General features: G+C 41.9%; 1 protein-coding gene across 1 annotated transcript in view; it reads right to left on the bottom strand.

The window, feature by feature from the left end:
• Positions 1 to 22,205, bottom strand: part of foxp1b (forkhead box P1b) — a 164,921-nt gene that overhangs the window by 28,147 nt on the left and 114,569 nt on the right. Inside the window, 3 exon segments of the mRNA XM_039797612.1 lie at positions 2,930 to 3,080; positions 6,916 to 7,044; positions 7,241 to 7,378. Coding sequence (XP_039653546.1) covers positions 2,930 to 3,080; positions 6,916 to 7,044; positions 7,241 to 7,378 — 418 coding nt within the window.

Below are 22,205 nucleotides of genomic sequence, written 5' to 3'. Positions count from 1 at the left end.
CCTGAGCAACATGAGCCTGAGCTACCACTGACTCACTTATCAGGTCAAGAGGACAGGGTTTTTGTGAGCAGGGGGAGGGGGGGTGGATCAAATTTATATTTATGAGAGTTATATCCTCCCCAAACACATTGTTGTAATTTATAACAGATAGCGTCTGGCCGCTTCCAAGACTTTGAACATTAATGTCAAAAGAATTTACGACAACAGAAACAAATTATACTCCAGATAATGTGAGCAATTGTTTTCACTCAAAACTGCTATCTACAAGTTCATACTTAATTAGTGCTATCAAATGTTTGAAAGGCTAATTCAAATGCATTCATTCAGTCCATCGTTTTGGCAGAAAAAAATGATCCTCTATGACTCTAATCCATCTCAGCCAACAATGTAGACTGAAAAATGATATTACCCAAAACACACCTGCAGATTGCACACCTACCTACTTTTCTTTAATTACTCCGTTACAGTGACCTATTGTTTGAAAACCTTTTGTTTCTTTCATTGTCTTGGCAAATGGAAAAAATATTGTATTTGCTAACAGTGGCTTCCTAAAATAATTATACAGACATCTACATTTTGAAATGAAAAAATCATTAGTTAAAAGGTCCTGCCAATTTACTGCTCCCAAGTTTGAAATCCATAATCAACGGGACCCAACTCATCACTTCCGACGCAGTGCTAACTGCTAGCTGAGTATTGCAGATTAGATCTGAGCACCATAGGCCTGGCCCACTGATGCATGAAAGAGTTTAGTGATGTGGAAAACAGAAAGGTCATCAATAACTTTAAACAGTCAAGCAGAAAATGTGTAGCATAGGAAGACAAACCGGGTGCCTGAATACTATCGTAAGTGTTGTAACAGCTGTCGGAGGCACAGAGTTAACCACCGATGGATTGGGACAAACTAACCAGGTTTGACTGGTTGTAACAAACACTAATTGTACATGTGGGGAGATACAGTGCCTCATCTTCCACACCTTCAAGAAATTACCCTCTCAGTTTAGAGTACAATTCATTTGAATACACTGGGTGGACAGTGGGGAATTCCTTATAAAATTAAAATCCTATTTGTCTTACTCAAAATTAAAAAATAAGATTATCTTCAACTAAAGATATTTCCTTGCAACAATTCCTACTTTCATTGTGTCTATGAGACCTTTTGGTATCGTATGGTGATGGACTGTAGGAGGCTAAAATGATTTATCTTTTGTCACGTGGTGATATACTTTAAGAGAGAAATTTAGTGTGGTGTGGTCCTCCGTATTAATACAATGCAATTAATGACTTAAATCACTGTTTTAATAGAATTAACTGTGCAGCCCTGACAAAGTAAAAGGGATATCAATTTAATACACCTACTCTTTTGACAAGGTGAGATGCCTTGGAGGTATTTGACGATGACACAGTATAAACAGGATGTTCTGGGACTGTTGTGAAATCCATCAAAAGTACAGTACCTAGAAATATCAACGCATACTGCTTTGCTCAAGGGGTGTGTGTGTGTGTGTGTGTTTGCCAGACATCTGACACAAAGCAATTCAGCAAAGCACACTCACAACCCAACAGCGCTCAACGCCTGTGCCCATGGCTATCGTCTGCGAGTGGATGAGTAATTCCATACCCAGTCCAAACAATAACACCACTGTACAAACTGTGTTTGTGTTTGCCTATTACCTAAGCACCCCCCTCCTCCCTCCCGTTTTTTATCGCCCTTATCTTGTTATTTCAAAACTGTTTGTCTTAGCTGGGAATGAATAGTCAATGTCATGTTCTAAAACCCTTATGACGCCTCCTTTGTCACAAGGAGACCACTCCTTAACAAATATATTAAAGAATAAATAAAGAAATAAACTTCCTGGCCAAACAACAAGTATTGACTCCCTATCAAGTAACAGGCGGTTTCACAATGACAAGTTCACTGGCAGTTTACGAACAATAGATCCAGTCTTCTGTCAGGCTGAAGGAGACTGCCACCAGGATGCCAATCACAGGCACAGGAGAGAGAGTTCACGGACAAAGCTTGGACACTCTCAACAGTGGGATATTTTACTTCTAAAGTTTCAGATGATATGTGTAGCACACCACAATCAAACTGCCATGGTGCAGTGAACAGTGAACTGGGACAACAGGCATTAGATGCCATTTAATAATGTTTTGTTGAGTGAACATTTACTGTACAGTAGGTGTGTCCTGATCCAGTGAAACCACGTTACACGTTACATACTTAAGTGGTGCTTTGTTCACTTTGACTAAGCAAATTTGTACAGGTATTGTAGCAGAGCAATAACAGTAGCAGATGACACAACTCTGAATATACAGTTATATAAACCTACATAAGCTGCAATGTTAAAATAGATTGTTGGTAAAACTGGTATCTGAAAACATTGAAAACTGTTTCTAAATTGACACACCAATAGCTCTGCATGACAGCGATGTAACGTGTTAGCAGGTGTCACTGTGCCTTGTACAGACAGCTGATTAAAATGCTCACCCAGTACAACTGAATACTTTCTCTGGTTAGATATTTAAAGTAGAATTGTCCATATTATACAAAAATAAAAACAAGCTGTGTTTAGGGAATAACCCATAACCCATATATCCCATAATAAGGAAATCAACTGACCAATATGGGATTTTTAAATACAAGGCCAGGGTCACCCACTAAATCAATAAACAGATGTATTAGCATAACCCTGATCTCCATTGTTTTAGTTTTATAACTAAGATTAAATCTTCAGTTTACTATTTTAGCACTGCCAAATATACTGGAGGTAAAAAGAGCCGTTGGATCTTCCCCATACATAACTTTGTGGCAGTGTTTTGTTACCAAAAATGCTCCTGTGGAGCAATTGAGTACTGATGGACAGGATATACGACAAAGTGCATTGGGCCAGTATTTCAATACAGTGCTGTGAATTTAGGTACTGACCCTGAGTGAGGGAGTGCAGTGGCAGGCCGGTCTGTCCAGGCTGGATTGTGAGCAGCCCTTGTCTCTGAAGGTTGAGCAGATGCTGCTGCTGGACCTGCTGGACCTGCAGGAGCTGCTGCTGGAAGGCCAACTGCTGGGCTGACACCTGCTGCTGGTGGCACACGCACACGCACACGCCACACACACACACACACACACACACACACACACACACACGCACATACACGCGCACACACAGAAAGATAGAGGGGCACACCATAAGCAAACACATATATACAGTAGACCCGCAACAGCAAGTGCAAACATGTAATGCTGAATTTCAGGTTTGTGCATTACTGGATTCATGTATGCAGAACACTGAAGAGAACATTTTAAGTTCAAGGCCACAGAGTTCACAGGTTGTAAAATGTAACACTTTAGAACATGTTCTTTTTTTTAAGATTATTTTTGGGGCTTTTCCACCTTTATTTGATAGGACAGCTAGGTGAGAAAGGCATGCAGGAAATCATCACAGGTCGGACTCGAACCCTGGACCTCTGTGTCGAGGCATAAACCTCTGAGTACATGTGCGCTTGCTCTACCCACCAAACCAACCCGGCCACATAGAACAACATGTTCATTCATAAAACACAAAGTCAATGGGTTTTGCGCGTGCTAACACACAATAGCACAGTGTAATTTTCATAAATTTTGCCTTTAGTGTGGGTTTGTCTGTGCCCACTTAAGACAGGTAGAGCATACATCTCTCTCTCTCCCTTAATTAACGAGAAGTCGGGAGGCAAATGACAAACAATGAAACAACATAGTTAATCATTCATAATAAGAGCCACAGGAATTTAATTACAGCCATTCATAATTCAGCAAACAACGTGTGACTAAATCAGAGTGCTTAATAACCACCCTAGCAACTCTCACAACTCTCCCAGGCATGGCGCTGAGCTCAGGGAGACACTCTTCCCCCAACCAGCACAGCAAGCTTTGTTCCGTCACATACAGTGGACTGACTGAGAGGGCTGTTTTGTTGATCTAACTGTGTCACGTCTGTTTCATCAAGAACTTTTTTTTAATGAAAAGCTGGTGTGTCTTTACTGATTTAAGGGTTAGGGGGGACATTTTTGGCACTGGTTAAGTGAAATGTGTGAACTTTGATAGGATGAAAAAAGTGACAGAGAGAAGAGACAAAAATGAAACGGAGAAAAAGAAAGTCAGAATAATAAATAGAAGGAAATTATCTAATATCCCCAATCTCCTATGAGTCAAAACAAATGAGCGATGTTATTTAGATAACAGCGGCAGAGAAGAGAGATGACTTTTAACCCGTTTGTCAATCCCTGCTCTCAACAAAACCACAGTCAACCCACCAAAATGCCTTTTATTATTAAATATTATAATTATTACCAAATAAACATTAACATCTATCAGGGCACCTTTTGTATTTTCTAATAGATAAAATAAGGCATGCTTATAATAAAATAAGCATGCCATAGACTCAACAGGATACTAGGCTTGTTTATGAGTATACAAGGCCAGTTTTCAAGCAGGTGGGAGGAGAGGATGGGGGCACTAAAAGCAGTGCAGGGGCTGCCAAGCTGTGCACCGCACCCTGTTACCAAACACAGGATACACCACTTTGTTTACTTCTCACAATTGAGTGCATACAAAAAAAAAGGTCCCGGTACAACGCGGCTGTCAGGTCACTTGCTGGCGGCTCTGAAACCACTGAAACAGCCAGATAAAAACGTGTCCCCTCCGCCCACCTCCCCGTTCTGCTTGTCAAAAGGGTCTGGCGGGCTTCCTTTACCTTCCTCTCCCTCCTCCTGCCCCACACCCTGCCTGCTGCTCCTTCATCGGCTCACTGAAAATAAAGCTCTGGGCAGAACTGGTCTATTACAGCGAGAGAGTTCGTCGTTGGATCAATCAGGGGAGGAAGGCGCTTTGACAGTGGTAGCAGAGGGTCATAATTGAGAGTAACCACATTCATTCACAGGCTCATGTGTGATCTAAACCAAAATGAGAGAAGAGGAAAGTGAGACAGAGAGAGGAGAGAGAGAGAGAGAGAGAGAGAGAGAGAGAGAGAGAGAGAGAGAGAGAGAGAGAGAGAGAGAGAGACATGGTAAAGATCTCAGGGGGGTTTCAGTAAATTTGGGATGCAGGTGGCCTATGATATTCTCTGATCTCTCCTATTTCTAAAAAAAAAAAAAGGTGGTTGGTGGTGGTTCTTTTTTCCCCTTCCATCAGTGTGAAAAAAGTTTCTCATGTCTTTGGTGGTTTTCTGTGCTCCGGCTGAGACAAAGATAATGGTGCTACGGGGGTGGGAGTTCACAGGGAACAATGTCTTTCATCAAAACGCTAAATAAATAGAGGGTGGCTCTTCTGAAGAAAAGAAGGAAGAAAGGAAAATCAAGTATTGCAAGTGAATTTAACTCTCTCCTTCTTTTTTTTTTTCTTCTGGTCCCATCAGCTGACAGGAGCTCCTGTGCGCTCCCAGCATGCAGACACATTAAAAACCCCAGACCCAATAGACCAAATAAGAGGTTAACAAGAAGTGGCACGAGGGAGAGAAAAATACAGTCCCTGACAAATGATAAAGAGTGACACTGGCAGGCCTTTATTGTCAAGCTTCAAATATAAAGTTAAAGATCTTTGAAAAACTAAATTTTGATGTCTTTAAAATAAAAGAGGCACAAAGCAACAACAGGGGGTTATTGTCTGGCAGCCACAGGGGAGTCACTGCATAATTCTTATTCTGTCTTTTGATGGCTGCTAGAAATGCGACTGAAAAAAGCGAGAGCGATGGGGAGAGAAAGAAAACATCGGCAGAGGGGGAGAGCCTCTTGAGGCTGCATCCATTTCCTGTGATCATACATAATATGCTTCAAAAGTTGTTTTTTCTTTTATTCTCATGCTCCATTCAACTGATCAATTGCCCCCACCCCACCCCCAACTCCCCCCCACCCCCCCTTCTTTTCTCCCTTGCTCCTCTAGTGTTTACATCAGATGAGGCTTGGTGACAGGCCCTATCTGAGACCGAGGAGCTCTGCTGTCATGTTGATTTATGGGAGCATCACGCCACAACTTGTCCAAACTGAAGCCCGCAGTTCATTAATTAGGGAGCTACGACTTTGAAGTTGGGAGATTCGACAGGACACGGACGTGTGTGAGTGTGAGCGTGAGCACGCGCGGATGCGTGTGTGTGCGTCTTGCTTTTAACATCGGGCTTAATTTTCTATGCTTTCCTCTACTCTCCAAACATGGAACTCAATGGGGACAAGAGCAAAAATTCCCAGATTGTCTTTGAACTTCTTCTGACCGCACAATAATAATTTGCTTTGTCCACAGTGATGCCTGTATCCTCCGTCATTAACACGCATTAGGCTGCTGCCTATGAGCAAGCCCTGCTGTACTGGAGGGAGTGAAGTGACGAGAGCGAGAAAGATGGAGAAAAAAAAAAAAACTCAACACAGGCAACAAAGCTGGGAGCGCTCTCTGCACTGATATCTCACAATTACATGCCTTCTCTTCCTCTGCCATTTCCATGTTAATTACCGAGAAATGCCTCTCAGATTTATATGCTCCCTGTTCTGCCTTTCTCCCTTCTGCCTTTCATTATGTCCTACATGAGGTTCACAGGAGCGGTCATCTCTTTGTTGCATAGGACACTTGTTTACTTGAAAAAAGAAAAAGAAGAAAATAGAACAATGGGCCGAGGCTCAGGTTCTATAAAATATTATACATTTAATGTGGAGACGGTTCCAGGAAAAGAGACACTGTATTCTTAGCACAGTATCAGTCAGTTGTTACCATTCATCCAGTAAGTCTGACATGCTAATCAGAAGCATGAGTGCACTTGATTCTCCCCCTCTCCTCTCTACTTTAACCACAGTCTGAAAGCAGATGGGGTTGAGGGAGGGAGCACACATGCCTTCCATGCTCTGTCTGGCCAACGGGTTTGGTAATGGCAGGCGGTTGGAGTGATGTCAGCCTACCTCTTTACTCTGCTTGCTGCCTGCATGCTGCTGCTGTTGCTGCTGCTGTTGCTGCTGCTGCTGCTGCTGCTGTAAAAGCTGGAGGTGGAGCTGTTCCTGCTGCTTCTTGTAGAACTCTTGGAGTTGCTGCTGCAGAAGAGACGGAAGGTGACATGTGAGTGAAAGTCTCATTTAAACTCAGCAGTGGGGTTTGTGAGAATTTTCAATACTTTGAGGAATGTTGAAAAAGAAAAAAGAGAGAAGCTCAAAGGGAATTTATCTTTGTGTCTATAGATAAGATTTTCAGACAAAATGATTCATGACATGAATGCCAGATGTACATTACCTGCTGTAACATGAGGGCCTGTTGCTGCTGGAGAAGAACCTGGAGCTGCTGAGGGCTCAGGACTTGCTGCTGAAGGATTTGCTGCATCTGCTGAGGAGTTATCACTTGAGGTGTCATCATAGCCACTGAAACTGGAACCTGCACAGACACACAAAATGAGCAGAAAGATGTAAAAAAACACAAGTCCACTAATAGAGAACAGAATTATTACAGGAAACCAAAAGCAGAGCATCCTCTATACCCACGCACAAGTGTTCTAAAGCCTATCCCAGCATGCAATAGGCGAGAGGTTGGAGATCACTGACAAACAATACTGCTCAACAAAAGAATATATAAAATATATTCTATAATATATATAACATGGCCCCTTGCTTTTGACTGGATCTCAAGTGTCATCTTGATGTGTTACAAGCTGCACATACCTTCCACCAAACACACAAACATACACACACACACACACACACACATTTCAACCCCTCTAACCGTTATGACACCACACCAGACTGAGGTGGGCTAAAGGACACAAGACAGCCAGGAGCGGATCAGGCCTGTGGAGTAAAGGGCCAGCGCATCCATCCCAACCTCCATCCTCCGCTTTCCCATCTCACACACAACCCCTCAACACCATCGGATATGATCCGCATCTGCTGTGATGCTTCTCAGACCTCGCCGTTTATACAACGTGGCAAATGTGCTATACCTGAGGACGTTAAAACATTGCTTCAAAAAATGCTGCGGTTTGCTCATCACACGCGCACAACATGTCATGTGAGAACATTTCATTAGAGACGCTGTCAACAGCGATCTAATATTGTGAAGATACAGAGTGCCTGGAGGAGGAGCCACAGGGAAGAACACGCAGCCCTCTAACTAACTCCCAGTAGAAAGGTGTGAGTGCATGACTCCTCAAAACAAGTGATTTGTTGTGACACTGAAAGAGCCCCCACAGTTGTCAGGGTGCCTTAATTGCTCCGGCAGCGTAGGGGACTCGGAGTGTGTCTGGATGCTGCCACTCACTGCTATGATGTGCAACACCATTAAAAGCTCCTTTCTTTGACATTCGGTTGACAAACAGAAACTAAGATGTACTTGATAGTGCTGCGTCTTTGCGGCTGTTAACATGTTGTGGCAATCGCTCTTTTGTGTATGTGCATGTTAGTAATGTATGTGCATAAGTGTGTGTTAAAATGTGCTTTGTATCGCTCAGGCTGATGTCAGCAGCTGATAGAGCGGACATTCTTGTCGGTGACAGTCTGTCTTTACCAAGGTTACCCAAATTGTGTGGCCGCCTTATAGCTAATGACACCGCTTTGAATTTTTCATGCATTTGTGAATGTAATTCTGCTGTTAAAATCTCGGCCGGACACTAAGGGGCTTTTCTTGACACACACCCTGCATGCATATCACCTTATTCATTCTCCCCACTGTAGCATAAAACAAAAACAAAGCGCTGCCATAATGAACAGCTTGTACTGCAAATGCAGAGGAAAGGGCAGTGATGTCAAATAGGACAGACCAGCTTTGACGCTCTACGTTAACTTTACTGAGCAGTGCCAGACTACACTGTGCTGTGTTTTTCTAGCCCCTAGAGAATGAAAGAGGCTAAGCCCCACCCAGGACTAACACACACTTCACATTTCTCATCTCCAGCACCAGGCGTAGGAGCGCGAGGAGGAAAATGCAATATTAATTCCCCCCTGTATTATGTCTTAATATGCAGTTCATCTTGACTTTTGCACATGACTTGTCCCGTCATTTGCATAGCCTGGCCCTCCCATTTCCTAATTTCACAGTCATTATCCACTGAAGTCCTTTTTTCTGGGCATCGCTAATTTTGATGAACTATTTTGAAGGTCAACCAAGCAGCCCTGTGTTGCTGACATGCAAGCGCCATACGTGATGTGATATATAGTTCACGTCTAAACATGACATTTACCCCCCACGTACACCGAGGATAAATAATAATGCCCATTTTTTAAGCTTTGCTTTAACTGCATGCATTAAAAATCTACTCCATACTTGTCATGCTCTATTTTTTACTACCGTGCTAAAGCTGTAAATTTTGTCTTATTTTCAAATGTATAATCATTTTGTCATGCCATATTATATAGAGTGTGATGTGAAAAAAGGGAGAGCAAACTCCACGTTAACACAGAGATTTTACACACTTCAGCTCTCAATAGCTGCCAATTTCATTACAAATTACACTGAGATTTCCATTAATTTAACCGTCTTAATTCTTTACACCTTGGGTGTATACCTCATCATGGTTTCACACTTCGCCTTGTCAGGAGCGTCTGGCTCACAGTAAGTACAGCTAGAGCAGCTTCCTCTGTGCACAGCCCCAGCAAGAGGCTATTACAGACCCCCATTTTATTACCCATTACTACTGAGGTCATTAGCAGCAAGAGGGATTGTACGCTTCTTAACCTATTGATCAATGTAACTACTACCATTTAATCCTGTGCTGAAGGAGTGAAAATCTGCCTAAGACTGGATCCTATTGAGAGGAAGGGCGGGAGGGAGCACTTTAACTGAAAAATATTGCCCTGGCCGCTGTATCATGCCCATTTAACGCAAACACAAGACGCCAGTCGCCATTTAGAGCACTCCCATATGGTGCACTCCCTTTTCTCCTGGATAACATCATGACTCCAGATGATCCACAAAAAAATATATCACCATCTAAAGATGTAGGTGTCTAAAAGGAGACTCGTACTGGGCTAATAACGGGAGGGATCCACTGAGCCCAGCTCTAATCTACTCTACCAATATGAGGGTGTGAAAAAGAGGACATTCTGAGGATGCCAGAAATAGCTGACGTTTATGAATTTCATGAAGGTGTGGTGCTCTCCAGGTGCCTCCCATACATAAACATTGAAACCTGGAACATTCTCACACAGCTGCAGAGTGACTGGAGGCAATATACTGTACCAGCACAGGCCTGCTGGCAACACACACACACACACACACACACACACGCACACACAAATCTAAACTGTGGCATGTTAAATGTCACAAGCACATACAAGCACACGTGCACGGCAAAACAACATTTTCCATATGGAGTGAGAAAGTATTGGCAATGTCTATTCAGTATAAAATGTATATGGAATAATGGGCAAAAGATTAACAAATTTAAACATGTTAAATGTTTAAATTATTATCAAAACTAAATATTCCTTTTGTCTAACATATGGATCAGTCATATCCTTCATATCATAATTCTCTGCAGCCCCTCTGACCACGCATCAAGACACACACACACACACACACACACACACACACACACACACACACACACACAAACACACACACACACACACACACACACACGGTATAGAAAGCATTTGGCATTAAAGGACACCTATAGTAAGCCAACTTCAAGAGGAAAAGCGCAACATGAGATTACCTAACACAAACTGCATATCTGAAAATATTCACTGATTCAGAGTTAATGAAGATGCTCCCCGAGCAGCCCTCCTATCACGAGTCAGAGGTCGAAGCCCGGTGAGAAGCAGTAGGGGTGAACGAGGCTGCAAGAAAGCCCCCTTTCCCCGACACTGAGGCAATTAAGAGGAACAGAAATGAGGGACAAGGAAGTGAATGTCAGTGAGACCGACACAGACGTTTCACTGGCCGCAAAGGTGCAGCTTGGCTGAAAGAAAAAAGGAAGAAAAAAAAAAAAAAGGAGAATTATCAAATTTTCATTTGTGCTCCCTGGGGTCATCTTGTTTTGTAGGGGCATCAAATGGAATGGAGAAGTAAAAAAAGAAATAACAGGCCCTGGAGAAATCACAGAGTCTAGTCCGTTTGATGCTGTTGTTTTACTTTGGCCTGCCGTGGCGCATGGAAACGACTTCCCATCCTGACTATGATCTCGTGCATGAAAATGTAGCTGAAATGAGGATTTCACGGGAGCTATTGTACTTAAGTGATGTGCGAACATAATTAGTCGTCGACAAGACTGGAATATTATCCATTCAGGTTGATTGAAATCTCTGAGGTGGAGAGCATTTATTTCCCTCTTAAAAAAATAGACGCAGTTTATTCACACCAATAACCCTTTCCCCTAATAATAATAATAATAATAATAATATCAACAACAACATATTGGTATATGAATTGTTACAAAACATACTTTGTATACACAACACATTTTAGATCCTAGATCTTTAGTAAGCTGAAAAAATGCGAATGAAAAAAAAGACAGAACGACCCATCCCTACATGTGTTAAGAGTGTTAAGACCTCCATTATTCCTTCCTCGTCATCCACAATCAAGCAGTTTTAAAAATGTTTACAGCTCACATAAACAGGATAATCAGAGCCACATTTGGTCTTGGTTTACCATACACTATATATCCTGAATGAGGGGTGCAGGGGTGTGAGGGCTCAAATTATTTGAGCAACTGTAAAAACAAAAGTGAAGATTGCATTTTAATTAACTTTTTCGACTACAAACAAACAGATTTTCGCCGGAGCTGGTCCCGGTGTCGAGTTTAAACAAACAAACCGCACGGTGAAGAGAGCGAGCTCTCGCCCCAACAATAACAGCTGGACGCTGTTTCCCACACTGGAGGCAGCCACCACTGCAGGTGACCACTGCTGTGAGGGAAGCACACAGGGCACACAGGACATCCCACACACACACACACACACACACAGAGACACCATCATTTCCATCACTATAAATGTTTAAGTACATGTATAGCCAGATATACAAATTGACTATTTGTAGTTCAAAAAATGTATGTCAAAATAATACCATTATTAATATTGGTCAAATTAAAACAACAGTGATTAAATTACACATTTCTAGAAAGGAGCCTTTCCAAATACAAACATAAAAAAAAAGAAATTCAGGTTAACAAAAAAAACCTAAGTGCTTGGTTACATTTTGCCGTGTGACTCAATGTCCTGTCACTCTTTTTGACCTATCAAGCCACACCTCCAAGTGAGTATTTCACAGCCACAGGGCTTTAGAGTTCTGAAACATGGGTGACAGCTACCATCCTACACACCACCATCCACTGTTCTCACCTTTCTGGGAAACGTCTTACAGTACGATCACTGTTGGGGTGAACTGTCGCCCGTGATCTACGGTTTACCAGCTCTACACGGTTACGCAACGGTGCACGTTTTCAGATGCATTATTTGAGTCGGTTGAGATTTAATTAAGATCACAGCCTCTAAAATCCCTTTTAAATGAAACTGTAGTTAAAATACAATGGCTGACACATCCTCGTGCAGATTGTTTCTATTCTCTGCACACCAGCAACACAAAGCTAATCCTCGTTTCCATGACGGCAGACAAGAGGGCCACAAATTGTGTTGCTTCTTGACACTCTTAATGCGGTTGTGTTATGTGACTCATATAAAGTATACATGCAATTAATACAATGGTATAGCAAAGGATACTCAGCAGGTTTATAGCATTAACAAAACTCAGGATATTTACACACAGCCCAAATAATCCACTCTTATTTTCTTGGTGCAACATGTCAATATCATCAGGTATTGTTTTAACAATATATAGGATGTGACAGAGATGAGTGGTGAAAAAAAGACCTTCTGCCATAAAACACTCTACACCATGTAATCATATTATTATCCTCCCATCTCAACCCTTTGAAACACATTGCATCTCAAGTGTAGAGTTAATCTTCCTATCTGAAACAGAGACGCACAACCTCCGAGCAGTAATAACTCTTAACAAGAAAAAAAAAAAAATGAATGAAAGAAAGCCTTTTTCAAGTAACATGTTTTAGTCGGAAAAGCCAAGGAATAACAAGCAGAGAGCAGCTGGTGGCTCACTATATCACTGCTAAACTATTCCCCCGTCTCTCCTCTCTGTCTTGCCTGCCCGCTCCAGTACAAAGCAAAGACCGTCCCTGTAAAGGATATCCCAGCGAGCCGTGAGGCTGCGGCGGCTACCCCCGGTGCCCCCCTCTCCGGGTACACAGCTAATATCTGGTTGCCTATGTCATGGTTTAGAAATGACAGGTGCTCGCCGCCCCTCGCCTTGACAGGCCACTGCACAAATAACGCCCCTGCCTGAAAGGGCTAATGCACTACTAATGAACAATAAATCAACTTTGATTACAAACTGTCAACCCAATCAGCTCGCACTCCAGCTCTCCCAAACTGCGAGTCTCTGCACAGCTGCACGGCATTACGGTGCACACTGCCCCGTTTTAGGCTTCGCTCTCCTCCTCCTCATCCATCCGATATTTCGCCTCCACTATTTACCTCCATTTCTCCTTTCTTTCAGCACCCACTTTCTTAGCACTGATGCAAGGTGTTGAAACATTGCACCCAAAAAAGTTTCGGCTGAATGGTAAGTGCTAACAGAAAAAAAGCCCAAAACAGCACTCGGAAAAAGTGAATCACATGTGAGTCCTTTCCATATCTTTCTATAGTTGCATGAGTGCATTACTTAAAATCATTGTAGTAACGATACTTGAGGTCATTAGACAACAGAAAATCAATAGCTGTCTTCTGTGTAAAACATCAAAGCTGTCAAATCAGACATAAACTTGACAGCAGAAATAAATGGAGGAAAATGACCACAACTTTCCCTCCTTAATGTATAATGCAGTCCCTTTGCTGGAAGAACAGAAACACACAAACACGGGCACGTACGAACATTCACACACTCCAACTTTTCAGGAAGATATGAGCGATGACATTTTTAGTGACAGCGCGTCTCCAACGTGGTTTTGTGGTGACGGTGTCAAACATAGAGCTGTGCCAGCCTGTCTTAATTCACTGTGACACCATGAGGAGAGTGAGGATTAGCCCAGGCCATAGCCTGAGAGCAAGCAAAGTCTGACCAGCACTCATTAACTCAGAAGAGCAAATCATCACAAAACACACAACCAGCAAAACCCAACGTATTACAAAAAAATAAGACTTTCTGCCTATTTGACATGCCTTACCCTAGAAATATTCTCAACTTTAAAGAAATAATAGAATACTTTTCTGAGAAAAACAACACATTTAAAAGAAAGTGCAAACCTTTCCCCTGTTTTTCCTAGAACTCTCAAACGACATAGAGTACAGTAATGGATCCTGCTTAACTGGTTAGCTCACTATCAGCAAAGTAAACAAAACTAAACAAACAGCATAAAATGGCAGACAGAAACTAGGTATGTATCTCATACTGTAACTGAGGAACTGTCAAAGCTAAACAAACTGTTGCTAGAAGTAAAAGCAAAAATGCTCAAAATCATCAACATCACGATACACAGATAAACCAAAGCAGCTAATCCAGGCAGTCTTTTTTGCAATACATTCTGACACAGTAAATCTAATGCACATGACACCTGCTTTCTGTGTCAGGACAAGCCTGTAAACTGTCAGTGTCTCAACGGCAAAGTAAACCCTGGATGACTGCTTCTCTCACACAAACTGCATGACAAAATGAACCAATTACAATGATACAACATCAGCGATAGACAGACAATGAAGCCTCCTTTTCTCTTTTTCCCCGGTCAAATTAAATTGTCAAGTTTTTTACACAAGAAAACAGGCAAAATCACAGAAATCAATCATATTGACAAACCTGACAAACTCCATTTAGCTGGCAGGGTAAACAGTGCTGGGCCACGCGGTGTGGAGTGAAGCAGAGCGGAGAGCAGAGGGAAAGAGAGGGAGAGAGAGAGAGAGAGAGAGAGGGAGAGGGAATGGGAGTGAGAGAGAGAGAGAGAGAGAGAGAGAGAGAGAGAGAGGCAGAGGCAGAGGCACACGGGCTGGCAGGCAGGGAGGCTGAGAACAAGCGCTGCTGTGCTGTGGAGTCTCCAACCTTCCTCAGGATACAGACAGATTGCACGCGCAAGGTTGCTCCCTGGCTGACAAGATACAAAACTATCCAATCAACCACGCCCTTCTCCACCAATCACAACCAGCCCTCTAAACATAATCAATTCAAATGGGGCCACACAATAGGGAGCCGCGGGCTGGGCTGCAGGTGAACCCGTGCCTTTGTGCGGGGGCCCCTTTCAAAAAAAGAAAAGGAAAAAAAAGACACAGTTGACGGCTGTTAACCCTTTGACCCCTGCCGGGACTCCGGCCGTGCTATTGAAACAATGGGAGCCTAAAGAAAAGAGGCCCTTTAATTAAACAACAGATAAGTAAACACAGCTATCCAGCGGAAAGAAAGAAAACTGGCCCCGCTATCAGCCCCTTTATTGTTCTGCTAAATGGAATTGTTTACAGTGCTGGAACAAAGACACAACTCATTTCACTTGCTGAAAACAACAAATGCACAAACAGGCGCTTTGTACTTATTTGGACTTTTTCTTCCTTGCAAATTCCCCAAGCTGAGAAAATACCACATGTATTTGATTTTAGAGTAAATAATGTATTTATGAGAACAGTTTGTTTTGCCTTGTATTTCCTCCACTAACGTTAATGTGTACACTTGTGCTTTAGCACGCAACTAGTTGCAATATACTTAGGCAAGTTGGTGTGTGTGTTTTTTTTTCTTCATAAAATCAACCACAGCAGCATTAACTTTTTTTAAACACTTATTCTACAATTTGGCCTCAGACAAGCTAAAACCACTTACATTAATAGCCAACATTACACCAGCTACAGAAACAGGCAATCCATCCAACTCCATCCCAATGAGAGCAATTAGCTGTCATAATATCATCACACTCTTTAACACCCGTGTGCACTCAGTAAGGGGAAAAGACAGGAGAGAAAAAAACAGGACCCTGCCCCCTACTGGAGATTCTACTGAACTCACCAGGAGAGAGTGAAGGCAGCATGAGAAGCTTGGCTCCTGTCAACGTATACTGTATATTAATCTTCTAGCTGAACAAATCTTAGCTTTATCTAAATCCAACTATAAGTGCATTACATTCTATAGTAAATAAAAACATGAAGAAATGGAATAAGACCTATTTTTAGTTTTATTTAACAATAAAAGCAGTTTAACTGACTTGTGCAACCCACTTAAAGGTTTGGAGAAAAGGCATGAGGCAAGATTAACACCTCACTTTGTTAATTGTCATGACAATAAACACAGAGCTAAATAACAGAGCTCTAAAACACAGCTCATATCAACAGCTATAAACCCTTGGCCAAGGATGAAGGAATGTTCATGGGATGCATTCCAGTCCGCAAACACACAGGTAAAATAAACAGAGCGGCTGCATAACAAACCACTGCTCTCATCTGCTAATAACTAACAATGAGCTCTGCTAAGCTGGCCTGACCTATATAAAATTATTGACTGGGACACCTCAAGTTTCAAAAGAGACAATTCCAATACATATCATAGTGAATAATTGAGTGGAAGAAAAGGCACTTTTAAAAAAAAATATATTATCTGACACCCTCAATACGGCTCACACAAAAAAAGACAGCGACATGCAGGCATGTGCTCGCACTCAACACATGCACAAACACACACATCCACAAAGTGGTTGAGGCTACAGCCACACTCTTCTCCCCCGGCACTCTCCCTGGGGTGGTATGTCGGCGTATTCTCAATAAAACACCTTCTTAGCAGTAATAGGCCACTGTTCTCATTTCAACGCTCCCAAAGGCCTCATGATAAATTTAGCAGACACACAGTTCAAGCTTCTCCTCTCACACACTGTCTTTCTAATCCATTGCCTCTGTGCCCGTGCCATGTAAAATAATTACACATATGTATCGATGCGATACACACGCTATATACATTTTTTTTTTTTTTTCCTTTCTCCTACGCACAGAGAAACATCAATATCCTTGAGCCTTGAACTGGCGTCCCCTGTGATAGTTTACAGAGAGTGCTGAGCGATTGTGTTCATGACAGAGTGGATGACATTATATTTCCTGCTTGAGTTAGAGTGAAAGTATGAGTTAATGTCTGGTCTGGCCTGAGCTGCGCCGTGCTCCGCTCGGCACTGGCTAAAGATAACGACTCGCCTCCAATTACAAAGCCTTCCCAAAACCCTAACAAAGCCGGTGAATAAGCTGCACCGGCATGCCAGCCAGTGTCTTACTGCTACTACAGAAATAGAACGAGAAAAAGTGGAGGAAAATACAAAACGATAGTTATTCCTTTTCTTGAAAGGCTCTGGTGACCTGGACCATTGTCATGAGAAAACAAACACAGTCTGTTTCCCTGTGTGTGTGTAAAGTAAATCATTGTTTACTGATGGTGGGAGTCAGCAGGGCAGGTGTGGGACCTATATAAATAACAGCTGCTCTATATAATATCGCCAAGGCAATAAAAAATACCTCTTAGATCCACAACAGTACCATAATGTGTGATCTTCATATCATTTCTTTATCTCGATATTAACAGACACAAAGCATCCAATCAACTTTCTTTCCCCCAAGTTACAGCAAAAACGTAGACTTTGCACAGACGAGAAAGAATCTACATTCGATTTTGGTAACCCACTCACTTGCACTGACATCATACAGGAGAGTTTTTCTATTCTGAAGTTATAACTAAACTAAAAGTGATCTGGTTTTTTCCATTCAAGGCTCATTTTTTAAGAGCTTACTACATCAAGGTTTGACACACTGGCTTTTGTTCTTTTGTACTTCTCTTGATTTTTTTATTCAAACTGCATTTATTTGAAAATTTAGTTTATTTTTCTGTCCCCTTATTGCGAACTCAAGTGAAACAGTTTCATTGTTTTGATAGTTTTGAGTTTTATTTATTGTTGGTGCTGTATTAAAAAAAAAAAATCCTGTTAAAATAAAGTGTATATCCATTGTTATGACATGACAGCGAACTCACCTTTTAACATCGGCAACCTACCAATACTCCCTCTGATACTTGGAATAAGTCATATTTAGAGTGAATGAGGTTATCACCCGAAGCGGAGTGGAGTTACCGTAAGTCACGCCTGAGTCACTGTGTTCCCCCTGGTCTATTATATATGGGTTTGGTTATTTACTTTTAATTTCAGCATTCAGGAAGACATTGTTTAGTCAGCACATGTTGCAAATACAGCAAAATATTTCCTGAGGTGATATGCCAGCCAGTGTATAACAGAGCTTGTGTTTCAGCGTGTACCGTCTAGTGTGGTTTTTCACTTCGTCAAAACAAGAACACTTTTGGGTTTGAGCAACGTCGATATAAGGCGGTGGGGGAATTTTTGCCTTGTTTTGTTTGGTGATTGATTCATATTTGATTTCAATCAGAAACTATATTAATACACAGAAACTTTGAACACAGGAATTGTAATAAGCAATAACAATGGTTCTGTGGGGGCTGTGGAGATATAAAAATAACTACTACCACTAAATCTGAAGAGACAAATAAGTATATGTATAAAACACCTGTTAATGTAATGATATTGTATTGTGATTTATAGGCTTTGATATGCAATCCCCAAATATTTGCATATATATATATATATATATATATATATATATATATATATATATATATATATATATATATAACAGATTCTAGCAGAGTACAAGCAACTTTGTCATGTGGGTGGCTCTTGTCATCACTTTTTAAGGAACGCTCTCAATGTAGGACGCACACTAAGCGTACAGTACCGCTACACACCATGATTAACTGTTCAGCTAACCCTTTCTGTGGTGCTATTAAACAGTATTTGTTAGCCTGTCCTGTTTCTAACACTAACCAATATTATTCCTAAGGAACATTACTGGAGGTAATAGATATAGATGAGCACTCTACACATGAATTTATTTTAACCAATAAGGCTACATTTAAATGCAATGCTACTTTGACTTTGTGCTTTTTTCCAGATTGGGTGTAACTACATGGATGACTATGATGGTTTACTGTACAGCGTCCAACACAAACATAAAACACAACTCCAAATGATGTTCTCATGTAGCTGAAGGCCCTTCTGTCTCTCGATCTCTCTCATGCTGTCTGAGCGATACAATATTTCTCTTTCCTACTCCTAACAAAAAGTGAAAGTGGAATCAGAGAAATGCAAAGCTGTCAAAAAAGTGTGCGATGACACCCAAAGAGAAACTGCATTGTGAGTTGATGCTGACTTGACTGCACCTTGCATAGCTGTTAGTGTTTATTAATGCTATGGTTGACTGTGTATCCATCCATCCTTCTGCCCCTCCGCAAAGGGCGTGTGAATCACTCCAAACAACACACGCTTGACATCAAGATATAGTGCCAGAGGATGACACAAAGATACAACACATTTTAGGGGGGAATGTGTGTGTATGTGTGTTTGTGTATCTGGGTGGATGACTGAGTGGGGTGGAGGGGTGAGAGAGTTCACTGCTTGAAGGGAAACATCAGGCCTCAAATGAAAAGAGGGTCCTGAAAATGGTAAGTGGCTCCCAGCGCTGTGACTGGAGTCAATTCGACAGTCATCGTCTTGGCTGGGAGGGAGCTCCTAACAGAGTGCCCCCCCTCCCCAGTTTCTGCTTGGCTGCGTGGAATTGGGACAGATGACTTCATTCCGACAGGATTATCCCCAACCTGGTTCTAATCTATACAGTACACATAATACATTTTTACAATATGACAAGGAAAACAAGCAGCAAACGAGACGGCCTGATCCTGGGGTTCCGTGTGAGCACCGGCTGCGTTGTTGTGCTGATCATTCCTGACAGATTGTATCACCTCAAAGCAACGCATGCATCAAAATGAGATTTCATTACAGCATCACCTTGAGACTTTTTACAAACACAAAGAGATGAACGTCTTCTGAGGCTCACGCACACAGCTGATGAGTTATGGGATTTAACTGTTAGAGACACTTTGCAGACTGAAAGGGGAGCTATTCTGAACGACATATTCCCTACAAAATTGATGGCAACAGCGCATCCTGGAGGTAAAGAAGCAAAGATGAGTTCCACCAAAAGCATGTTCAGGTAAAATAACACAACTCTTAGAGGAATAGGTGGACATTTGTGCCATTTTACCAAGAGTTAGATAAGAAGATTGATAACACTCTCATGTCTGTACGCTAAATTTGACACTAGAGCCAGCAGCCAGTTAGCTTAGCTTACCTCAAAGACTGGAAACAGGAGGAAACCGCTAGCCTGCTTCTGTCCAAAAAAGTAACAAATTCCAACAACCAGCTCCTCTAAAGCTAACTAAATAACAACCAATTGTGTAAAGTGTAAAAACAACTCGTGGTTAACGGCCAATTCCTGGTGTGTCACAGTGACGACAAGACTAGGCAGTGGCTACATATTTAACATACAGACATGAGATTGGTATCAGTTTTCTCATCTAATGCTTATTCGCTAGAAAGTGAATAAGCGTATTTTCCAAAATGTCAAACTATTCCTTCAAGTCAGCAGTTTGAAAAAAGGTACAAACTGTGAACACTTATGTTGGTTGGTATAAGTTGTCACGACCACATATTCTTTGAATTATCTGCTGCTCTGTGCAAAACAACCTGCAGAGATTTGTACATTTATAGGATGGTTAATCTTGGCAATCTTAAAGTAGCTGTAAAAAAAAAATAAAAATCAATTAGAAATTGGCAATGCTATAATTTGTGTTTTAAGAGAGTGCCACCACTCCTTCTGTCTCTCAGCACTTTTTTTCTTACACTTTTTTCTTCCTAATTTACTTTAACTGAATATAAATACAGGCATTTTGTCTTGGCCAGGTCTCCCTTGTGTGAAGAGAATCTTTATCTCAGAGAAACTCCGAACATTAATCCAGGTTCACTGTCACCTCGCCAATGGGCTACCACTGTCGTGCCACTTTGAGCCACTGGCCCACTGGGCTGCGGGAACGCCTCGAAATGCTGCCTCAGTTCGCCTTGCAGCACTGGCTGAGCTCCAGCTGACAGGCTTCGGCCTAGTGCTCTAATGACTTACAGATTGGAGCGCTGTGGTATACATGTGTCAGGACAATGCCATGGGCCTACTGCAAAAACAGTAGGAGAGGGAGAGAGAGAGAGAGCCAGCGGCTTCTCCCTGTCCTGTCAGACAGAGGGTTGGCCCCTGGATTGTGTCACATCACGCTTCCCCCCAACAGACCACAAATGAAGGATGTGAAGAGCAAACGTGGGGAGGAGGGGCATTAGAGGGGTTCTCTACAACTTAAAAGGCTTTCATGCTGTAAACTGAAAATGCATTATCTTTTGACCTGGAGATGCCCTCTGTAAGGCTGTACACTATGGTGTGAACAAAGAGAGAGAGAGACAGAGAGCAAGGGAAAAAGAAAAAAAGGAAAGGAGAAGAAAGAAGTGTGGATTGTGGCTTCAACTGGTAAGAGTACAGATAAGAAAATTGTCAGCTGGAATGGTTTTGAAACATTATCAGTAGTTTTTCTGTGTCTGAAGAATAACAAGTGATGCACCTTTGACATCATGAAAATGTTCAATGCAACATTTATAAGAGATTAGTAAATAGTGTTTCTCATTTAAAAACAAAAGGCCATCACATTATTACAATAAATACAAAAAACAATGAAATTTAAAAGGATAGATATGCTCTTTTAGCTTCAAATTCTTTACAAAGAAGCACTTCACTTAAATATTAAACATCAAAGCTCTCGATAGCAAGTACAGTGACGTAACCCTTCTCTATACACAGACTATCTGCTCTGAATCTGGCAATTCATGTACTCTCATTACAATCAGTGCAGACATATTGCAGACAGAAACCAGTCAATGTCATTCAAGTCGCGTCGACACAGGGAACTTCAGCTGGCTGCCGGCCATACATCACACTGTACCAGTGACATAAATAATGAAGGCCAATCTCAGGCACAATCCTGGATGGGAAACAAGCATAATCTAGGCATTACACTGATAGCAAAGACACCATGTTGACACAACATATTCAGCCCAGCTGAATGCCACATAATCCCCTGTAGGAGGTGGATGCCTACCTAGGATCTCTTGCAATGAGGTGTAGTTAACCAGCCAGGCTCGCTAGCAACGCCACAAACGAGCTTCAATTCCCCCCCTCCTCCCACCTTGGTGCTGGTGGACTATCAGCAAGGGTCCGACAGTGTTGTTCCTAATTACCTATTTCTC

Source organism: Perca fluviatilis, chromosome 4 (genome assembly GCF_010015445.1).
Source record: "Perca fluviatilis chromosome 4, GENO_Pfluv_1.0, whole genome shotgun sequence".
In the NCBI taxonomy this organism is placed as follows: domain Eukaryota; kingdom Metazoa; phylum Chordata; class Actinopteri; order Perciformes; family Percidae; genus Perca; species Perca fluviatilis.
Note: the sequence above shows the minus strand (reverse complement) of the source record. Positions and strands in the feature narration are given on the sequence as shown.